At 44.8% G+C, this 22,986-nt stretch overlaps 1 protein-coding gene across 1 annotated transcript in view; it reads right to left on the bottom strand.

The window, feature by feature from the left end:
• Positions 1–704: 704 nt before the first annotated feature.
• erg (ETS transcription factor ERG) overlaps positions 705–22,986 on the bottom strand; it is a 47,772-nt gene continuing 25,490 nt past the window's right edge. Inside the window, exons 4-10 of the mRNA XM_067433306.1 lie at positions 22,009–22,209; positions 11,739–11,819; positions 11,401–11,472; positions 10,996–11,055; positions 2,330–2,386; positions 1,727–1,774; positions 705–712 (exon numbers count right to left, since the gene is read on the bottom strand). Of these exons, the coding sequence (XP_067289407.1) occupies positions 705–712; positions 1,727–1,774; positions 2,330–2,386; positions 10,996–11,055; positions 11,401–11,472; positions 11,739–11,819; positions 22,009–22,209 (527 nt within the window). The remainder of the gene's footprint in view (positions 713–1,726; positions 1,775–2,329; positions 2,387–10,995; positions 11,056–11,400; positions 11,473–11,738; positions 11,820–22,008; positions 22,210–22,986) is intronic.

Genomic DNA, 22,986 nt, shown 5'->3' with positions numbered 1-22,986 from the left:
GGGTGTGGTCCTGGTCAAGGCAATCTCCTGAACTCCAGACTGAATGTCAGAATGGGAAAGAAAGGTGATTTAAGCCGTTTTGAGCGTGGCATGGTTGTTGGTGCCAGACGGGCCGGTCTGAGTATTTCACAATCTGCTCAGTTACTGGATTTACACACTCAACCATTTCTAGGGTTTACAAAGAATGGTGTGAAAAGGGAAGAGCATCCAGTGTGCAGCAGTCCTGTGGGAGAAAATGCCTTGTTGATGCTCGAGGTCAGAGGAGAATGGGCCGACTGATTCAAGCTGATAGAAGAGCAACTTTGACTGAAATAACCACTCGTTACAACCGAGGTATGCAGCAAAGCATTTGTGAAGCCACAACACACACAACCTTGAGGCGGATGGGCTACAGCAGCAGAAGACCCCACCGGGGACCACTCATCTCCACTACAAATAGGAAAAAGAGGCGACAATTTTGCACGAGCTCACCAAAATTGGACAGTTGAAGACTGGAAAAATGTTACCTGGTCTGATGAGTCTCGATTTCTGTAGAGACGTTCAGATGGTAGAGTCAGAATTTGGCGTAAACAGAATGGCCGCCACAGTGACCAGATCTCAACCCAATAGAGCATCTTTGGGATGTGGTGTAAGGGTGTTCCTAATAATCCTTTAGGTGAGTGTATAGTGTCACAAATGTAACTATATATCGTACAGCTTTATATCTACTCCCCTAAAGGATTATTAGGAGCACACACTAATACTGTGTTTGACTCTTTCTCCTTCAGATCTGCCTTAATTCTCCGTGGCGTTGATCAACAAGCTGCTGAAAGCATTCTTTAGAAATGTTGGCCCATATTGATAGGAGAGCATCTTGCAGTTGATGGAGATTTGTGGGATGCACATCCAGGGCACGAAGCTCCCGTTCCACCACATCCCAAAGATGCTCTATTGGGTTGAGATCTGGGGACTGTGGCGGCCATTTTAGTTCAGTCAACTCATTGGCATGTTCAAGAAACCAATCTGAAATGATTGGAGCTTTGTGACATGGTGCATTATCCTGCTGGAAGTAGCTATCAGAGGATGGGCACATGGTGGTCATGAAGGGATGGACATGGTCAGAAACAATGCTCAGGTAGGCCGTGGCATTTAAACGATGCCCAATTGGCACTAAGGGGCCTAAAGTGTGCCAAGAAAACATCCCCCACACCATTACACCACCACCACCAGCCTGCACAGTGGGAACAAGGCATGATGGATCCATGTTCTCATTCTGTTTACGCCAAATTGTGCCTCTACCATCTGAATGTCTCAACAGAAATCGAGACTCATCAGACCAGGCAACATTTTCTCCCACAGGACTGCTGCAGACTGGATGCTCTTCCCTTCTCACACCATTCTTTGTAAACCCTAGAAATGGTTGTGTGTGTAAATCCCAGTCACTGAGCAGATTTTGAAATACTCAGACCGGCCCGTCTGGCACCAACAACCATGCCACGCTCAAAACGGCTTAAATCACCTTTCTTTCCCATTCTGACATTCAGTCTGGAGTTCAGGAGATTGCCTTGGCCAGGACCACACCCCTAAATGCACTGAAGAACTGCCATGTGATTGGCTGATTAGATAATTACATTAATGAGAAATTGAACAGGTGTTCCTAATAATCCTTTAGGTCAGTGTAAATCGTCACAAATGTAACTATACAATAAATCTGGCTTGACTGCAGCGGATCTAGGAAAGCTCTCACCTGGATTGGCCAGCCTGCTGCTCGTCGGCCCTAAAATCTGATACGGATCTACGGAGAAGACGACAGACATCAGACACAAACGTAGCTTTATTTAATTTCCTAGTATGAATACTGTACCTAAAGTTATACATAATATGATAAATGTGGTATGCTAAAATTTTACATTTTCACCTCAAATATGGAAATGAAAGCAACAAAATCGTTCATTCTCATCACAAAGATTAGCAGAAGAAAGGTGAACTCCTGGTGAGACTGATTTATACAGTACAGATATAGATATGTATCTTGTAAAGAAGCATCGCTGGCACAGAATGAGTGTCAACACTGTCAGATACTGTACATCATCGCAGTCTGTGCTTTAATGTGTAATATTTAATCCCACAACTACTGTGTTCTGACCGCGTGCTTCATCTTTTAGATCTTATAAGATACTATAGTAGCAATAGCAATAGGAATCAGTAAAGCTATTTTGTAGTGTTATTTCCTACCTAACAATTCGATATTCAGATAAATATTTGCTGTATTATTGTAGTGTGTGATGCAGTGGTTGTGTTTGTGAAATAATCTGAGTGTGTGTGTCTGCATTACCCATGATCCTCTCACCTAACTGAGCTCTGTGCTCTTCAGCTTTGGTCAGGATGGCCGCAGAACCCTGAGAAACTGATGAGAACACACACATTCAGGTAAACTGATGAGAACACACACATTCAGGCTAACTGATGAGAACACACACATTCAGGCTAACTGATGAGAACACACACATTCAGGCTAACTGATGAGAACACACACATTCAGGTAAACTGATGAGAACACACACATTCAGGCTAACTGATGAGAACACACACATTCAGGCTAACTGATGAGAACACACACATTCAGGTAAACTGATGAGAACACACACATTCAGGCTAACTGATGAGAACACACACATTCAGGCTAACTGATGAGAACACACACATTCAGGCTAACTGATGAGAACACACACATTCAGGCTAACTGATGAGAACACACACATTCAGGCTAACTGATGAGAACACACACATTCAGGTAAACTGATGAGAACACACACATTCAGGCTAACTGATGAGAACACACACATTCAGGCTAACTGATGAGAACACACACATTCAGGCTAACTGATGAGAACACACACATTCAGGTGAACTGATGAGAACACACACATTCAGGTTAACTGATGAGAACACACACATTCAAATGAACTGATGAGAACACACACATTCAGGCTAACTGATGAGAACACACACATTCAAATGAACTGATGAGAACACACACATTCAGGTTAACTGATGAGAACACACACATTTAGGTTAACTGATGAGAACACACACATTTAGGTTAACTGATGAGAACACACACATTCAGGCTAACTGATGAGAACACACACATTCAGGCTAACTGATGAGAACACACACATTCAGGTGAACTGATGAGAACACACACATTCAGGTTAACTGATGAGAACACACACATTCAGGTTAACTGATGAGAACACACACATTCAGGCTAACTGATGAGAACACACACATTCAAATGAACTGATGAGAACACACACATTCAGGCTAACTGATGAGAACACACACATTCAAATGAACTGATGAGAACACACACATTCAGGCTAACTGATGAGAACACACACATTCAAATGAACTGATGAGAACACACACATTCAGGCTAACTGATGAGAACACACACATTCAGGTAAACTGATGAGAACACACACATTCAGGCTAACTGATGAGAACACACACATTCAGGCTAACTGATGAGAACACACACATTCAGGTTAACTGATGAGAACACACACATTCAAATGAACTGATGAGAACACACACATTCAGGTAAACTGATGAGAACACACACATTCAGGCTAACTGATGAGAACACACACATTCAAATGAACTGATGAGAACACACACATTCAGGCTAACTGATGAGAACACACACATTCAGGCTAACTGATGAGAACACACACATTCAGGTTAACTGATGAGAACACACACATTCAGGCTAACTGATGAGAACACACACATTCAGGCTAACTGATGAGAACACACACATTCAGGCTAACTGATGAGAACACACACATTCAGGTAAACTGATGAGAACACACACATTCAGGTGAACTGATGAGAACACACACATTCAGGTTAACTGATGAGAACACACACATTCAGGTAAACTGATGAGAACACACACATTCAGGTGAACTGATGAGAACACACACATTCAGGTTAACTGATGAGAACACACACATTCAGGTTAACTGATGAGAACACACACATTCAAATGAACTGATGAGAACACACACATTCAGGCTAACTGATGAGAACACACACATTCAGGCTAACTGATGAGAACACACACATTCAGGTAAACTGATGAGAACACACACATTCAAATGAACTGATGAGAACACACACATTCAGGTAAACTGATGAGAACACACACATTCAGGCTAACTGATGAGAACACACACATTCAGGCTAACTGATGAGAACACACACATTCAAATGAACTGATGAGAACACACACATTCAGGCTAACTGATGAGAACACACACATTCAAATGAACTGATGAGAACACACACATTCAGGTAAACTGATGAGAACACACACATTCAGGCTAACTGATGAGAACACACACATTCAGGCTAACTGATGAGAACACACACATTCAGGTAAACTGATGAGAACACACACATTCAAATGAACTGATGAGAACACACACATTCAGGCTAACTGATGAGAACACACACATTCAAATGAACTGATGAGAACACACACATTCAGGCTAACTGATGAGAACACACACATTCAAATGAACTGATGAGAACACACACATTCAGGTAAACTGATGAGAACACACACATTCAGGCTAACTGATGAGAACACACACATTCAGGCTAACTGATGAGAACACACACATTCAGGCTAACTGATGAGAACACACACATTCAGGCTAACTGATGAGAACACACACATTCAAATGAACTGATGAGAACACACACATTTAGGTTAACTGATGAGAACACACACATTCAAATGAACTGATGAGAACACACACATTCAGGCTAACTGATGAGAACACACACATTTAGGTTAACTGATGAGAACACACACATTCAAATGAACTGATGAGAACACACACATTCAGGCTAACTGATGAGAACACACACATTCAGGCTAACTGATGAGAACACACACATTCAGGCTAACTGATGAGAACACACACATTCAGGCTAACTGATGAGAACACACACATTCAAATGAACTGATGAGAACACACACATTCAGGTTAACTGATGAGAACACACACATTCAGGCTAACTGATGAGAACACACACATTCAAATGAACTGATGAGAACACACACATTCAGGCTAACTGATGAGAACACACACATTTAGGTTAACTGATGAGAACACACACATTCAGGCTAACTGATGAGAACACACACATTCAGGCTAACTGATGAGAACACACACATTCAAATGAACTGATGAGAACACACACATTCAGGCTAACTGATGAGAACACACACATTTAGGTTAACTGATGAGAACACACACATTCAAATGAACTGATGAGAACACACACATTCAGGCTAACTGATGAGAACACACACATTCAGGTTAACTGATGAGAACACACACATTCAGGCTAACTGATGAGAACACACACATTCAGGCTAACTGATGAGAACACACACATTCAAATGAACTGATGAGAACACACACATTCAGGTTAACTGATGAGAACACACACATTCAGGCTAACTGATGAGAACACACACATTCAAATGAACTGATGAGAACACACACATTCAGGCTAACTGATGAGAACACACACATTTAGGTTAACTGATGAGAACACACACATTCAGGCTAACTGATGAGAACACACACATTCAGGCTAACTGATGAGAACACACACATTTAGGTGAACTGATGAGAACACACACATTCAGGCTAACTGATGAGAACACACACATTCAAATGAACTGATGAGAACACACACATTCAGGCTAACTGATGAGAACACACACATTCAGGTTAACTGATGAGAACACACACATTCAGGCTAACTGATGAGAACACACACATTCAGGTTAACTGATGAGAACACACACATTCAGGTTAACTGATGAGAACACACACATTCAGGTTAACTGATGAGAACACACACATTCAAATGAACTGATGAGAACACACACATTCAGGCTAACTGATGAGAACACACACATTCAGGCTAACTGATGAGAACACACACATTTAGGTGAACTGATGAGAACACACACATTCAGGCTAACTGATGAGAACACACACATTCAAATGAACTGATGAGAACACACACATTCAGGCTAACTGATGAGAACACACACATTTAGGTTAACTGATGAGAACACACACATTCAGGCTAACTGATGAGAACACACACATTCAAATGAACTGATGAGAACACACACATTCAGGTTAACTGATGAGAACACACACATTCAAATGAACTGATGAGAACACACACATTCAGGTTAACTGATGAGAACACACACATTCAGGCTAACTGATGAGAACACACACATTCAAATGAACTGATGAGAACACACACATTCAGGTTAACTGATGAGAACACACACATTCAGGCTAACTGATGAGAACACACACATTCAAATGAACTGATGAGAACACACACATTCAGGCTAACTGATGAGAACACACACATTTAGGTTAACTGATGAGAACACACACATTCAGGCTAACTGATGAGAACACACACATTCAGGCTAACTGATGAGAACACACACATTTAGGTGAACTGATGAGAACACACACATTCAGGCTAACTGATGAGAACACACACATTCAAATGAACTGATGAGAACACACACATTCAGGCTAACTGATGAGAACACACACATTCAGGTTAACTGATGAGAACACACACATTCAGGCTAACTGATGAGAACACACACATTCAGGTTAACTGATGAGAACACACACATTCAGGTTAACTGATGAGAACACACACATTCAGGTTAACTGATGAGAACACACACATTCAAATGAACTGATGAGAACACACACATTCAGGCTAACTGATGAGAACACACACATTCAGGCTAACTGATGAGAACACACACATTTAGGTGAACTGATGAGAACACACACATTCAGGCTAACTGATGAGAACACACACATTCAAATGAACTGATGAGAACACACACATTCAGGCTAACTGATGAGAACACACACATTTAGGTTAACTGATGAGAACACACACATTCAGGCTAACTGATGAGAACACACACATTCAGGCTAACTGATGAGAACACACACATTCAGGCTAACTGATGAGAACACACACATTTAGGTTAACTGATGAGAACACACACATTCAGGCTAACTGATGAGAACACACACATTCAAATGAACTGATGAGAACACACACATTCAGGTTAACTGATGAGAACACACACATTCAGGTTAACTGATGAGAACACACACATTCAAATGAACTGATGAGAACACACACATTCAGGTTAACTGATGAGAACACACACATTCAGGCTAACTGATGAGAACACACACATTCAAATGAACTGATGAGAACACACACATTCAGGCTAACTGATGAGAACACACACATTCAGGCTAACTGATGAGAACACACACATTCAGGCTAACTGATGAGAACACACACATTCAGGTTAACTGATGAGAACACACACATTCAGGCTAACTGATGAGAACACACACATTCAGGCTAACTGATGAGAACACACACATTCAGGCTAACTGATGAGAACACACACATTCAGGCTAACTGATGAGAACACACACATTCAAATGAACTGATGAGAACACACACATTCAGGCTAACTGATGAGAACACACACATTTAGGTTAACTGATGAGAACACACACATTCAGGCTAACTGATGAGAACACACACATTCAGGTTAACTGATGAGAACACACACATTCAGGTTAACTGATGAGAACACACACATTCAAATGAACTGATGAGAACACACACATTCAGGCTAACTGATGAGAACACACACATTCAGGTTAACTGATGAGAACACACACATTCAGGCTAACTGATGAGAACACACACATTCAGGCTAACTGATGAGAACACACACATTCAGGCTAACTGATGAGAACACACACATTCAAATGAACTGATGAGAACACACACATTCAGGCTAACTGATGAGAACACACACATTCAAATGAACTGATGAGAACACACACATTCAGGTTAACTGATGAGAACACACACATTCAGGCTAACTGATGAGAACACACACATTCAGGTTAACTGATGAGAACACACACATTCAGGTTAACTGATGAGAACACACACATTCAGGTTAACTGATGAGAACACACACATTCAGGCTAACTGATGAGAACACACACATTCAGGTTAACTGATGAGAACACACACATTCAGGCTAACTGATGAGAACACACACATTCAGGTTAACTGATGAGAACACACACATTCAGGTTAACTGATGAGAACACACACATTCAGGCTAACTGATGAGAACACACACATTCAGGTTAACTGATGAGAACACACACATTCAGGCTAACTGATGAGAACACACACATTCAGGTTAACTGATGAGAACACACACATTTAGGTTAACTGATGAGAACACACACATTCAGGTTAACTGATGAGAACACACACATTCAGGTTAACTGATGAGAACACACACATTCAGGTTAACTGATGAGAACACACACATTCAGGTTAAAGGCGCCCTAGAATGATCTGAATCAATCTGTTAAATTGTTCTCTGATATCTACACAGAGGGTGTGTGGCTTATTTAAAGGGGCGGTGAAATGCTGTTTCCTGCATACTGAGCTTTACACTGTTAAAGACTTGGATTCCCATCCTAAACACAGACAAAGTTTCAAAAACTAATGTTGGACGTTTGATGGAGTATTTCTGTGTTAAAAATACTCCTTCCGGTTTCTCACAAGTTTCGGAGAGTTTTTTTCGAGTATGGGTCTGTTGACGTTAATAGAGCGGAAGGTCCTTGTATGGGCCGTACGGGCTCTTCTCCCGGTAGGGTGCGCGCGCGTGACTAGAGTGAGAGAGGAAATGCACGCCATAAACAGTCTCTCAGCTGCAGATCCAGTCGTCCGTGAACACTTATGACGCGCCGCGCTCCACTTCATTCCTCTGGGTGACGTCGAGCGACTTCAGCGCTTCAGCACAGCATTCTGGGAAGGCAGCGCTGCATTTGAACCGATTTGAACGCAGAAATGACGGGAAGCTTCACAACATCGCTTCAGTCGCGTCTCCAAGTGGATTTACACGCCACTGCTGTCAGGACTTCACCAAATCATACCAAAGAAGTGTGTTTCTGACGGAGCGGTCCCAGCGATAAAGGTTCGGTCCTGCTGTGGAAGCAGCCGGTGAGTTAAACTGCTTCAGATGTCTGTGCTGTCGGCTATCGTCGCGTGAGTAAACATCAGCAAACGACACGATCGCTAGCTTCGTCATTCAAATGCGCTAACGGTTACTCCATTGTTGTTCTGTATAACGTTACACTAGTCTGACGTGCTAAACCGTTCTGCTTGCTACTGCTAAGGTTTAGTCGCATACAATAGTCCATAAACCGAATCATGTCCTCATACACTGCGAGTAAACACACAGAAATGTGGAGAGGCCACTAAATACAGTCCATACCACAGAGACGGACGTCCTGCTGCTGCCGTTTCTCCTGTTCAGTTTATTTCTGCCTCAGATTTGATTGTGGATCATTATCTGTATTAGCTGAGATAGCGATGGGTTTCTCCACGCTTGAGGACGTCACCGCTTTGCGCGCTTGTCATTCTTTAGCTCCGCCCACTCGATACGCCTCCAGCCGCTCGGTTTTTTCCGGAAAGACTCGGTACAGCCTATATTTCTTTTCTAAATATGATAAAGCTAAAGACTTTTCGGAGATATGAAGGATGCAATACTACTCTATAGGTACTCAAGATTGAAATGAGATTGACTGAAACTGAGTGTTTCACCGCCCCTTTAAGGGCACTAATTGTCCAGATGCAGTTCTACAGGTCCATTTACAGCCCTATAAACTGCCCCTAGGATGTAATGCTCTGTTTTTGCCTTATTTGGAAGAGTCATGAATATTAATGTTGAGCTTTGCTCTGATTGGCTGTTTCACTGCACCGCTAACACATCTTTACCATCCCTCATGGCAATGATCGCTTCTCAACTTTGACTCACGAGCGTGTAAATATATTGTTTACAGTAACGTTCCCGTTTGACAGTCGAGTCCATTTATTTAGCCAAGCAGAGGAATGTAGAAGCCACTCAAAATAGAGTCATGTTTACAACTCACCCGCTGCAAAATAATCATACTTCAGCTCTCAAAAACGTATATTTATTGAACACGTTTCAGCTCAGATGGTGGAGAAGGTGACGTTAGAGGAACGAGTGAGCGATCTGTCAGAAACAGTCGTAGTAAACGTAACGTTAGTTAGCTTCTGAGTTATGTGTTGATGATGAAATATAGGCTAATTTAGATTTCAGTCCGTCAAAAAGGATCGACATGCGTATCTACTGTTGTGTTTTATGACAACACTGGCAGGAAATAATATTAACCTGTCATTTGACAAACCGGAATGTGAGCTACTTGGAGTTTCCAATACTAGCATCTAGCGTTAGATCGACAACACGGCATATTATCGTAATGATGTCTTACTAAGAAACTTTCAGAATCTGCCCTTTCTTCAGTTTCAGACGCTGAGCAAATCCTGCTATATTGCCCAGGTTAGGAAAACTCTCCGCGGTGAAATGGGCCGAGCAAACAAACGACTTTGAATTAAATTGTTGCGGTATCCGATTATAATAAACATTAGCGTGACTGTTGAGATTGTTTATCTGTGGGAAGGCTATGAAAAGTCCTCCCGTCCCCTGCACAGCCTGGACATGACATCAGTTCCGCATGAGCTGGGCTGACATATGCAAATGTTGGGGGCGTGCATATTAATGAGCCCAGTGATTGCGTCACAGGTGGTGTTATGTTGACATTCGCCTGTTTTTCGTGGTGTTTTTCACAGAAGAGATCTCCATATGAAGGAGGAGGCAATGGTGTTTGACACTCACTGTATGTGAGGTCCATTATTATTACTGAACTCTTGTTATTTCACTATGGCGAGGTTTATTAAATGTTTCATTCTAGGGCACCTTAAACACAGCTCGAGCGACTGTCTGACCTTTAGCTGCGGAGACAGGCTGAGTCCATCCAGAGCGTCTGACCGCATCATAACTCACATCTGAGACACACACACACACACACACATAATGAGCTGCGCACTGGGAACAAGTGTGTGTGTGTGAGTGAGTGTGTGTGTGAGTGAGTGTGTAATGGTGTGTGTAATAGTGAGTGTGTGTGTGTGTGTGTGTGTGTGTGTGTGTGTGTGATGGGTAGGTTTAGGGGTAGTGTGTGTGTGTGTGTGTGTGTGTGTGTGTGTGTGTGTGTGTGTGTGTGTGTGTGTGTGTGTGTGTGTGTGTGTGTGTGTGTGTGTGTGTGTGTGTGTGTGAGTGACTGAGCTAGTGAGTGTGTGTGTGTGTGTGTGTGTGTGTGTGTGTGTGTGTGTGTGTGTGTGTGTGTGTGTGACCTGCTCTGCTGGCTCCTCTGCTGGCGTCTGGAGGGTAAACTGGGGCGTTTGGGAAGATAAAACTCGCTCCTCCTGAAAACACACACGGGCAAAAAAACGACATCAGCGACACGACGCCTTCAGCAACATGCACAAGAGCTGGGGAACTGCAGAGCTGCATGCACGTGTGTGTGTGTGTGTGTGTGTGTGTGTGTGTGTGTGTGTGTGTGTGTGTGTGTGTGTGTCGGTGTGTGTGTGTGCGTGTGTGTGTGTGTGAGACTGTTGTAAGCAGAGGGGCGGGGTCAGCGCCGGAGGGGTGGGGCCAGAGGCAGTGGGGGCGGAGCTAGAGTGCTGCTTACCTGTATTGCGAGCATGCATTAACCGCGGGGAGTTTTGCAAGGCTTTGTCAACATCATCTGAAGTCAAATGAGGAAGTGGAGCTGAGAAACAAAACATTCAGTGACACATGAAAAATAAAAGAATAAAACAACTGAACAAACATCCTTTGACATGATGAAGACAGAAAACGGAGGAAACAGGGAACGTCTATCTCATCTCATGCTGGAAAAAAGATCTCAACATATTTCACCCCAAAATCCACTGCCAATAAGAAGAAAAGATTGCTCTTTTAAATAATATTTCTATTTAAACCATGATTGATGAACTGAACAATGTTTTACATTGTAAAGAAAGTCGACAACTAACTCTTGTTACTGTAATGCGCAGGAATCGTCTCAGATTACGTAGGCTACTTCTGCTCCTTACAGGGAACGAGACAACCTGATCTCATTGGCAAAACATACCTGGGGCAACCGCGTCTGGTGTGGGCTGATCTAACCGGGAGTCCTTCAACCTTCCAACCAGGCTTAGGGAACTAAGTACTCTACAGAACGAACCTCTAGATGAGTTTTGGAGTACTAGGCCAAACCTGATAAGTATTGACCAGACTCTGGGCTAGAATCAGGGCAATGCTAACCACCCGACTCGTTGGGGAGTTGCCTTCAAGGAGGCCTGTTGAAGACTAACTACTCGGCATTGAGTCTAAGGGTGCGTTCACACTGGTCTTGTTTGGTTCGATTAAAACGAACCCTGGTGCGATTGCTCGGTTAGTGTGGGTCTCGGTCCGCTTCCAAACGAACTCTGGTGCGGTTCGATTGATATATGAACGCAACACGGACCAAAGACCAAAAACAGGACGTGATGTCACCAGATGCAACGCATAGTCAGCTGATTTGATGACGCAGAAAGATTGGTGTATCCAAAATGAATAACGTTTGAGGGCAAACGTAGAGCAACGATAAAGAGCCTCATCAATATTTGGTCCGATGAGCATGTTTCGAAAATGCCTGAAAAAACGCACAAAAAGCAAACCTGGTTCTTCTCATCAAAGCACCTGTTGGCCATTAGTCGGTACAGACGACCTACCGTCTCTTTTCTGCACAACGGAGGAAATCCTGGAGCTGTTTTGAATGTTTTGAACATATTATGAGCTCTTCATGAGTTCTCAGCGGGTAAAAATAATGCCACGCATAAAATGATGGCGTTTAATCCGGCACACAGCGTTGTTTTGAATGTTCGGTAAGCAGCTCCTACGTCATATAAGCCGACCAATCAGGTTGTGAGTGTCTCCCTGAGCCTTTTGTTCGGTAACTTTAGGTTCGCTGTTTAAAATGCCAGTGTGAACGCTAAGCGGATTAGGACTATATGTTTTGTTTTTGTTTTTTGGTCCGGACCAAACGAACCGAACTACACGTGTGAACCCACCCTAAGTAACAGAAATAGCTTCAGAAGCAAGAGCCGACAGACCTGGGAGACTTATTCACAATGCCAGCAGAATTTACTGACCCCTAAAGCAAGGGGAGTCCAAACCTTACGCTACCCGACTATTGAGAAGGCCCAAAGTAAAACCCTACCACTCAGAATGTCATAGGTATCAGGCTCCAAAAGAGTGTGCTCAAAAAACAGACGAATTGGGAGGGAGTGCCTGATCTGCTCGACCTGAGCCTCAATGCAGGGCAGATTAAACCAGGGGCCGGTGGCATAAACCACTTAGACTAGTCTTAAAAGTAAGTCATCTAATTTTTTTCTTTACGTTTTTAAAATCTGTTACATAAACTGGTAGATCGATTCAATTTAAATAAGAAAAGTAAGACTGATTACATTATGACTAATCGCTAGTTGGACAAATTAGTGCTTAAGACAGTCTTAACATAGTGGTTAAGTTTACGCAACCAGCCCCAGAGCTATCGAGGGGAGTCCTGCCAGCATAGAGCCATCGAGGGGAATCCTGCCAGCATAGAGCCATCGAGGGGAGTCCTGCCAGCATAGAGCCATCGAGGGGAGTCCTGTCAGCATAGAGCCATCGAGGGGAGTCCTGCCAGCATAGAGCCATCGAGGGGAGTCCTGCCAGCATAGAGCCATCGAGGGGAGTCCTGCCAGCATAGAGCCATCGAGGGGAGTCCTGCCAGCATAGAGCCATCGAGGGGAGTCCTGCCAGCATAGAGCCATCGAGGGGAGTCCTGCCAGCATAGAGCCATCGAGGGGAGTCCTGCCAGCATAGAGCCATCGAGGGGAGTCCTGCCAGCATAGAGCCATCGAGGGGAGTCCTGCCAGCATAGAGCCATCGAGGGGAGTCCTGCCAGCATAGAGCCATCGAGGGGAGTTCTGCCAGCATAGAGCCATCGAGGGGAGTCCTGCCAGCATGAGCCATCGAGGGGAGTCCTGCCAGCATAGAGCCATCGAGGGGAGTCCTGTCTGCATAGAGCCATCGAGGAGAGTCCTGCCAGCATGAGCCATCGAGGGGAGTCCTGTCTGCATAGAGCCATCGAGGGGAGTCCTGCCAGCATAGAGCCATCGAGGAGAGTCCTGTCTGCATAGAGCCATCGAGGGGAGTCCTGTCTGCATAGAGCCATCGAGGGGAGTCCTGTCTGCATAGAGCCATCGAGGAGAGTCCTATCTGCATAGAGCCATCGAGGGGAGTCCTGCCAGCATAGAGCCATCGAGGGGAGTCCTGCCAGCATAGAGCCATCGAGGGGAGTCCTGCCAGCATAGAGCCATCGAGGGAGTCCTACCAGCATAGAGCCATCGAGGGGAGTCCTGCCAGCATAGAGCCATCGAGGGGAGTCCTGCCAGCATAGAGCCATCGAGGGGAGTCCTGCCAGCATGAGCCATCGAGGGCAGTCCTGTCTGCATAGAGCCATCGAGGGGAGTCCTGTCTGCATAGAGCCATCGAGGAGAGTCCTGCCAGCATGAGCCATCGAGGGGAGTCCTGTCTGCATAGAGCCATCGAGGGGAGTCCTGCCAGCATAGAGCCATCGCGGGGAGTCCTGCCAGCATGAGCCATCGAGGGGAGTCCTGTCTGCATAGAGCCATCGAGGGGAGTCCTGCCAGCATAGAGCCATCGAGGGGAGTCCTGCCAGCATGAGCCATCGAGGGGAGTCCTGTCTGCATAGAGCCATCGAGGGGAGTCCTGCCAGCATAGAGCCATCGAGGAGAGTCCTGCCAGCATGAGCCATCGAGGGGAGTCCTGTCTGCATAGAGCCATCGAGGGGAGTCCTGCCAGCATAGAGCCATCGAGGGGAGTCCTGCCAGCATAGAGCCATCGAGGGGAGTCCTGCCAGCATAGAGCCATCGAGGGGAGTCCTGCCAGCATAGAGCCATCGAGGGGAGTCCTGCCAGCATAGAGCCATCGAGGGGAGTCATGCCAGCATAGAGCCATCGAGGGGAGTCCTGCCAGCATAGAGCCATCGAGGGGAGTCCTGCCAGCATAGAGCCATCGAGGGGAGTCCTGCCAGCATAGAGCCATCGAGGGGAGTCCTGCCAGCATAGAGCCATCGAGGGGAGTCCTGCCAGCATGAGCCATCGAGGGGAGTCCTGCCAGCATAGAGCCATCGAGGGGAGTCCTGTCTGCATAGAGCCATCGAGGAGAGTCCTGCCAGCATGAGCCATCGAGGGGAGTCCTGTCTGCATAGAGCCATCGAGGGGAGTCCTGCCAGCATAGAGCCATCGAGGAGAGTCCTGTCTGCATAGAGCCATCGAGGGGAGTCCTGTCTGCATAGAGCCATCGAGGGGAGTCCTGTCTGCATAGAGCCATCGAGGAGAGTCCTATCTGCATAGAGCCATCGAGGGGAGTCCTGCCAGCATAGAGCCATCGAGGGGAGTCCTGCCAGCATAGAGCCATCGAGGGGAGTCCTGCCAGCATAGAGCCATCGAGGGAGTCCTACCAGCATAGAGCCATCGAGGGGAGTCCTGCCAGCATAGAGCCATCGAGGGGAGTCCTGCCAGCATAGAGCCATCGAGGGGAGTCCTGCCAGCATGAGCCATCGAGGGGAGTCCTGTCTGCATAGAGCCATCGAGGGGAGTCCTGCCAGCATAGAGCCATCGAGGGGAGTCCTGCCAGCATAGAGCCATCGAGGAGAGTCCTGCCAGCATGAGACATCGAGGAGAGTCCTGCCAGCATGAGCCATCGAGGGGAGTCCTGCCAGCATAGAGCCATCGAGGGGAGTCCTGCCAGCATAGAGCCATCGAGGGGAGTCCTGCCAGCATAGACCCATCGAGGGGAGTCCTGCCAGCATGAGCCATCGAGGGGAGTCCTGCCAGCATAGACCCATCGAGGGGAGTCCTGCCAGCATGAGCCATCGAGGGGAGTCCTGCCAGCATAGAGCCATCGAGGGGAGTCCTGCCAGCATGAGCCATCGAGGGGAGTCCTGCCAGCATAGAGCCATCGAGGGGAGTCCTTTATTTATTTTTTTTTATTATACCTTTATTTAACCAGGGAATAAAATCACATTGAGATAGATATCTCATTTACAAGTGAGCCCTGGCCAAGGTAGCAGCACACAAAAAAACAAACAAAATAAAACCAACAACGTAAAATTAAATACATAAAACAAAAAATGACCACACACACATTTCCAGCAATAATACATGATTAAGAACAAGAACAAGTACAGAAAGCTTGAAATGTTCGATTAAGATATAACTTAAACTCATTGAGTGAAATAAATCCACTAAGTTTTAGTGATCTTTGAATCTCATTCCAGGCAGTTGATGCACTATAAATAAAAGCAGTTTTTCCAAACTCTGTCTTCATTAAGGGGACATTTAAAAGAATGTATCTACTTGAACGCAGATTATGCCCTTTACTATTGACAGTTATTAGACTATTCATATACAGAGGAAGCTGGCCAACTATGGCCTTATACACAAATATAAGCCAGTGCTTGTTCCTTCTTAAATGAAGTGAAGGCCAACCCACCATTTCATACAGTGCACAATGATGAGTGTAATGATTTGCCCGAGTTATAAATCTTAAAGCAGAGTGATAAACGGAATCCAATGATTGTAAAAGGGCCTTAGTGGAATTTCTGTAAAAAACGTCTCCATAATCTAAGACAGGTAAGAAAGTAGCTTCCACCAGCTTTTTTCTAGCTGACTGTGAAAAACATGCACTATTCCGAAAGTAAAACCCCAGCTGTAGCCTTAACTTAGATAACAAATGTTTAATATGTAACTTAAATGATAAGTCCTCTTCCAATACAAAGCCTAGGTATCTATAGGAGGAGACTAGTTCTATAGAAATACCCTGCAAAGTGTAAAGAGATGGTATCGAAGATTCACACTTACGTTTCCTAGAGAAGACAATATATTTTGTTTTCTTATCATTCAGAACTAGATTTAAAGAGATGAGGTTACGCTGAAGTATTACAAATGCTTCCTGCAGCTTTAAAATGCAGCTATCAATGGAGGATGCAAAACAGTAAATTATAGTGTCATCAGCATATAAATGAATACTAGCCTCTGTCAAATTATCACCAAGATTATTTATATATAATGTAAATAACAGGGGACCAAGAATGGACCCCTGTGGCACACCAGATTCAATACTGAGCTTATCAGAAAGAAACCCCTTAATTTGCACTCTTTGACACCTGTTCTGTAAGTAGCTCCTAATCCAGGCCAATGCGGTTTCTGAAAGACCAATACTATATAGACGCGATAAAAGGATACCATGATTGACAGTGTCAAAAGCTTTTGCCAAATCAATAAACATTGCAGCACATGATCTTCCTTTATCTAGAGCACAGGTAATGTCATTTAGAACTTTCATTGTGGCAGTTACCGTACTATGATTCTTTCTGAAACCGGACTGATACCTGAACAAAATGCTGTTTCTAGACAAAAATTCCTTTAGCTGTTCACTGACAATAGATTCTAAAATTTTGACTATCACTGATAGCTTGGAAATCGGTCTATAATTATTTAAATTGGCCGAATCTCCACCTTTAAGCAGGGGTACAACCAAAGCAGATTTCCAAACATCAGGAACAACATTCTGTTCTAATGATAAATTAAAAATATGAGCTAATGGGCCAGCAATGACCTCGGCAGCTACTTTCAAAAAATATGGCTCAATTTCATCAGGCCCTGCAGACTTCTTAATGTCCAGGTTTTTTAATGCCTTTAAAACTTCACTTCTTAAAATAGGAGAAAATCTAAAAATAGCACTATCATCTCTCAGTAGAGGTGATGGATTTGGTATATCACTCAAAGAACTTTCATTAAATATTGAACCTGAAGAAATAAAATGCTTATTAAAAACATTTACCATGTCCGTCCTATTAGTAATCAGACTATCTTTTACTAAAATTTGATCAGGAAAATCCTTATACAACGTAGAGGGAGAAAGTGATTTGATGGTTTTCCAAAATTTAATAGGATTATTTAAATTTTGTGAGGTTTCATTTAGATAATATTCAGATTTTGATCTACGAATTAAAGCTGTACATTTGTTTCGCAATGTTCTAAATGCTACCCAATCTCTTTCCGTATCCGATTTCCTCGCTATGGCCCAAGCCAAATTTCTTTCATGAAGAAGTTCAGATAGTTCATTTGAGAACCATGGGTTATCATGGCCTTTTACTCTGAATGTCCTAACTGGTGCATGCTTATTCACAATCTTCAAGAATAAAGTGTGAAAATACTGCCATGCAATGTTCACATCAGGTATTAAAAACAATCTATCCCAATCAGATGAAAACAACTCATGCAGAAACCCTTGTGTATCAAAAAGTTTAAAGCTCCTTTTTGTAATAAATCTAGGTTTTACTTTGGGAATTTTACAATCCCTTATAACGGCAATAGAACAATGATCACTGACATCATCAGAAAAAACCCCTGTATAGGTGTATTTATGAGGTTTATTTGTTAATATGATATCTATTAAAGTGGACTTACTTGGGTTCTTATGATTTGGTCGTGTAGGTGATTCAATAAGTTGAGTAAAATTCACAGAATCACAATATGCTTTAAACTGTTCTGAGTTTGATGTTAACCAATTCCAATTCAAATCACCCAATAATACAAGATCTTTAGAAAGTAAGTCGGTTAAAGCAGCTGACAATGAGGTGAGAGCATCACTGCTAGCTGCTGGTGGTCTATAACAACCAACTATACATAAATGACAATCCTTTCCATATTCCAGATCAATAGCCAAAAACTCAAACTGTTTTGGGAAAGAAACTGATTTAAGAACAGTAGCATGATAGTTTGATTTAATATATATTGCAACCCCACCCCCTTTACTTTTACGATCAGTTCTAAACACATTATACCCCTTCAATGCAATATCGTGGCTTGAGATTGATTTTTTAAGCCACGTCTCAGAAATAACCAAAACATCTGCTTTGGTCGCCCTGGCCCATATTTGTAATTGGTCTAATTTTGGCAACAGGCTACGGACATTTAAGTGTACAATGCCCAGGCCTGATCTATTTGAGAAATCCAAAGGAGTTGAAACAATTCCAACTGGACCAGGATTTGGATTAATACCGGCCAGTAAAAGCAACAACATTATCAGATATCGCTGCCTAAAATTTTTTAGTGAAGAATTACATTGATCTTTATGAGAGTATAAGGAGATCGTAGGAATGAAAGTAGAGATAAGTGAGTTCTTTGTCCTTGAGTCCATTAACACAGAATTACTAGCAGCCCGAAATATGAAGATATTGTCCGTACATTTTGTTGGCAGTTGCATGTGAAGACGCAACAAATGAATCGTTTTATCTTCCGTCTTCCTTGGCATGTCCCATAGTCCGAACATAAAGATTACCGCACAAAAAAGGAGCATTTTCATGATGCCAGGGAAAAAATGAAATCGTGCAGAAAAACCTCTGAAACAATTACTTGCTCAAACAGCTCCACGACTCCAAAAAAAAAAAAAAAAAAAAAAAAAAAAAAAAAAAAAAAAAAAGCAGACCGTTGAGGTGACAATGCGAAAGACACAGTACCTCAACTGCAGATATCCCCACTGCCGTGATGATCTGTAAGCTCCAGTTAGTTTAATATCCAGGAGTTCGTCAAGAAACAGCCGTAACTTTCCGTTCACCGTTGTTTAACGCAAGCGCTTTCCAAAGCGAAAGCGTGATGACGGATGGTGACCCGGGATAGTGCAACAGGTAAGCAAAGCACGCTTCACCCAACGCGGTCTAGCTTTAATCCAGGCTCAGTGCAAAATGGAGTCTGATTTTAAATCGACTTCATTACAATAAATATGCAACATTTAAACATACAAGATGTACAACTGCAGATTAACAGATCAGACAAGACAGACACAAACACAGTGCTGCCATCTTGGATACACACAATCCGTGTGTGTCCTGCCAGCATAGAGCCATCGAGCGGAGTCCTGCCAGCATAGAGCCATCGAGTGGAGTCCTGCCAGCATAGAGCCATCGAGGGGAGTCCTGTCTGCATAGAGCCATCGAGGGGAGTACTGCCAGCATAGAGCCATCGAGGGGAGTCCTGCCAGCATAGAGCCATCGAGGGGAGTCCTGACAGCATAGAGCCATCGAGGGGAGTCCTGCCAGCATAGAGCCATCGAGGGGAGTCCTGCCAGCATAGAGCCATCGAGGGGAGTCCTGCCAGCATGAGCCATCGAGGGGAGTTCTGCCAGCATAGAGCCATCGAGGGGAGTCCTGCCAGCATAGAGCCATCGAGGGGAGTCCTGCCAGCATAGAGCCATCGAGGGGAGTCCTGCCAGCATAGAGCCATCGAGGGGAGTCCTGCCAGCATAGAGCCATCGAGGGGAGTCCTGCCAGCATAGAGCCATCGAGGAGAGTCCTGCCAGCATAGAGCCATCGAGGGGAGTCCTGCCAGCATAGAGCCATCGAGGGGAGTCCTGCCAGCATAGAGCCATCGAGGGGAGTCCTGCCAGCATAGAGCCATCGAGGGGAGTCCTGCCAGCATAGAGCCATCGAGGGGAGTCCTGCCAGCATAGAGCCATCGAGGGGAGTCCTGCCAGCATAGAGCCATCGAGGAGAGTCCTGCCAGCATAGAGCCATCGAGGGGAGTCCTGCCAGCATAGAGCCATCGAGGGGAGTCCTGCCAGCATAGAGCCATCGAGGGGAGTCCTGCCAGCATAGAGCCATCGAGGGGAGTCCTGCCAGCATAGAGCCATCGAGGGGAGTCCTGCCAGCATAGAGCCATCGAGGGGAGTCCTGCCAGCATAGAGCCATCGAGGAGAGTCCTGCCAGCATAGAGCCATCGAGGGGAGTCCTGGCAGCATAGAGCCATCGAGGGGAGTCCTGCCAGCATAGAGCCATCGAGGGGAGTCCTGCCAGCATAGAGCCATCGAGGGGAGTCCTGCCAGCATAGAGCCATCGAGGAGAGTCCTGCCAGCATAGAGCCATCGAGGAGAGTCCTGCCAGCATAGAGCCATCGAGGGGAGTCCTGCCAGCATAGAGCCATCGAGGGGAGTCCTGCCAGCATAGAGCCATCGAGCGGAGTCCTGCCAGCATAGAGCCATCGAGGGGAGTCCTAACATTTTTGTCAAGTGATCACAAAACAGTACCTGAAGACGAAAAGAGAATGATGTTCTCTAGGCTAAGTGTTGTGCCGCCTCTACACACACACCAGCTCCCCATTGTTAATCCGTGGGGTTTAATCTGGAGTCGGCCCACCCTCTCTAACAGCTCCAGCTCTTCTAGGAAGGCTTTCCTCAAGGTTTAGGAGTGTGTTTATGGGGATTTTTGCCCATTCTTCTAGAAGCTCATTTGTGAGGTCAGGCACTGATGTTGGACGAGAAGGCCTGGCTCTCAGTCTCCGCTCTAATGCATCCCAAAGCTGTTCTATCGGGTTGAGCTCAGGACTCTGTGCAGGCCAGTCCAGTTCCTCCACACCAAACTCCTCATCCATGTCTTTATGGAGCGACGCTTTGTGCACTGGAGCGCAGTCATGCTGGGACAGGAAGGGGCCGTCCACAAACTGATCCCACAAAGCTGAGAGCGTGAAATTGTCCAAAATGTCTTGTTGTGATTGGTGCAGGCCAGTCAAGTCACTTTTATTTATACAGCGCTTTTAACAACACAAACTGTAATGTGTATATGATATGTGAAGGAGTACGGCATAGTATATAGTCTATATATATAAAAATCTTCAGATTTTAGGGTGAAGTATGACCAGGAGAGGTTTGATAAGATTCACACAGGTGTAATCTGATTTATTAATGCATGTTAATAAGTGGAGTGAATGAGGTCAGAGGTCAGTGGAGTGAATGAGGTCAGAGGTCAGTAATGAAGAGCTAATGAAGCGTCAGAATGCACACACACACACACACACACACACACTCACTCTCTCTGAGGTAGTGCAGGTGTGACAGCAGGATGTCGGCGGTGTAGCTGCAGGTCAGGCGCTGGAGTTCGTCTCTGGTCATCTTGCAGAGCTGCTTCCCATCAGTGCTGAGGAAGCGAGACACGTCCAGCTCCAGCCCGAACTCCCTCACTGCCCACTGCAGCCACTGGAGGACATGCTCTGCTGACCACAGACTGGGGTCTGACACACACACGCACACATGCACACGCACACACACACACGCACGCACACACACGCACACACACACACACACACACACAGGGACATAAACATTAGAGGTGCAGTTAAACATGTACAAAATCATGGCCCAGTGGCATACACAGATCTTCACAGAGCTCATCTCTCATATGTCACAAAAAAAACGTGTGTGTGTGTGTGTGTGCGTGTGTGTGTGTGTCCAGTCTGCACTCCTGCTCAGTCTTCTATTGTCCCGCTTCATGAGCCAGAAAAACAGGATGTTGTTGCTGCATCACTGTCCCCCACAACAGAGCAGGAAGTCAAACTCTTACTCAAACCATTAAATCTGTGTGTGTGTGTGTGTGTGTGTGTGTGTGTGTGTGTGTGTGTGTGTGTGTGTGTGTGTGTGTGTGTGTGTGTGTGTGTGTCTGTGTGTGTGTGTGTGTGTGTCTGTGTGTGTGGGCATGTTTTTGTGACATATGAGGACACAAATGTGTATAATGCCATGGGTAAGACACAGGTATTACAGGAGAGGGTGAAATATGAGGACATTACCCATGGCCCCACTTTACAAAAGGCTTATAAATCACACAGGAGGAGTTTTTATGAGAAAGTAAAAATGCAGAATGTTTCCTGTGATGGGTAGGTTTAGGGGCAGTGTGTGTGTGTGTGTGTGTGTGTGTGTGTGTGTGAGCCTGTTTATGTGGTTTATGAGGACAGAAATTTGTATAACTACATGGGTATTACACTGGTATTACACTATAAATGTGGTTTATGAGG

This window comes from Pseudorasbora parva, chromosome 23 (genome assembly GCF_024679245.1).
Source record: "Pseudorasbora parva isolate DD20220531a chromosome 23, ASM2467924v1, whole genome shotgun sequence".
NCBI classification, from domain to species: Eukaryota; Metazoa; Chordata; class Actinopteri; order Cypriniformes; family Gobionidae; genus Pseudorasbora; species Pseudorasbora parva.
The sequence above is the reverse complement of the archived record's forward strand: the minus strand, read 5'-3'. Positions and strand labels throughout refer to the sequence as shown.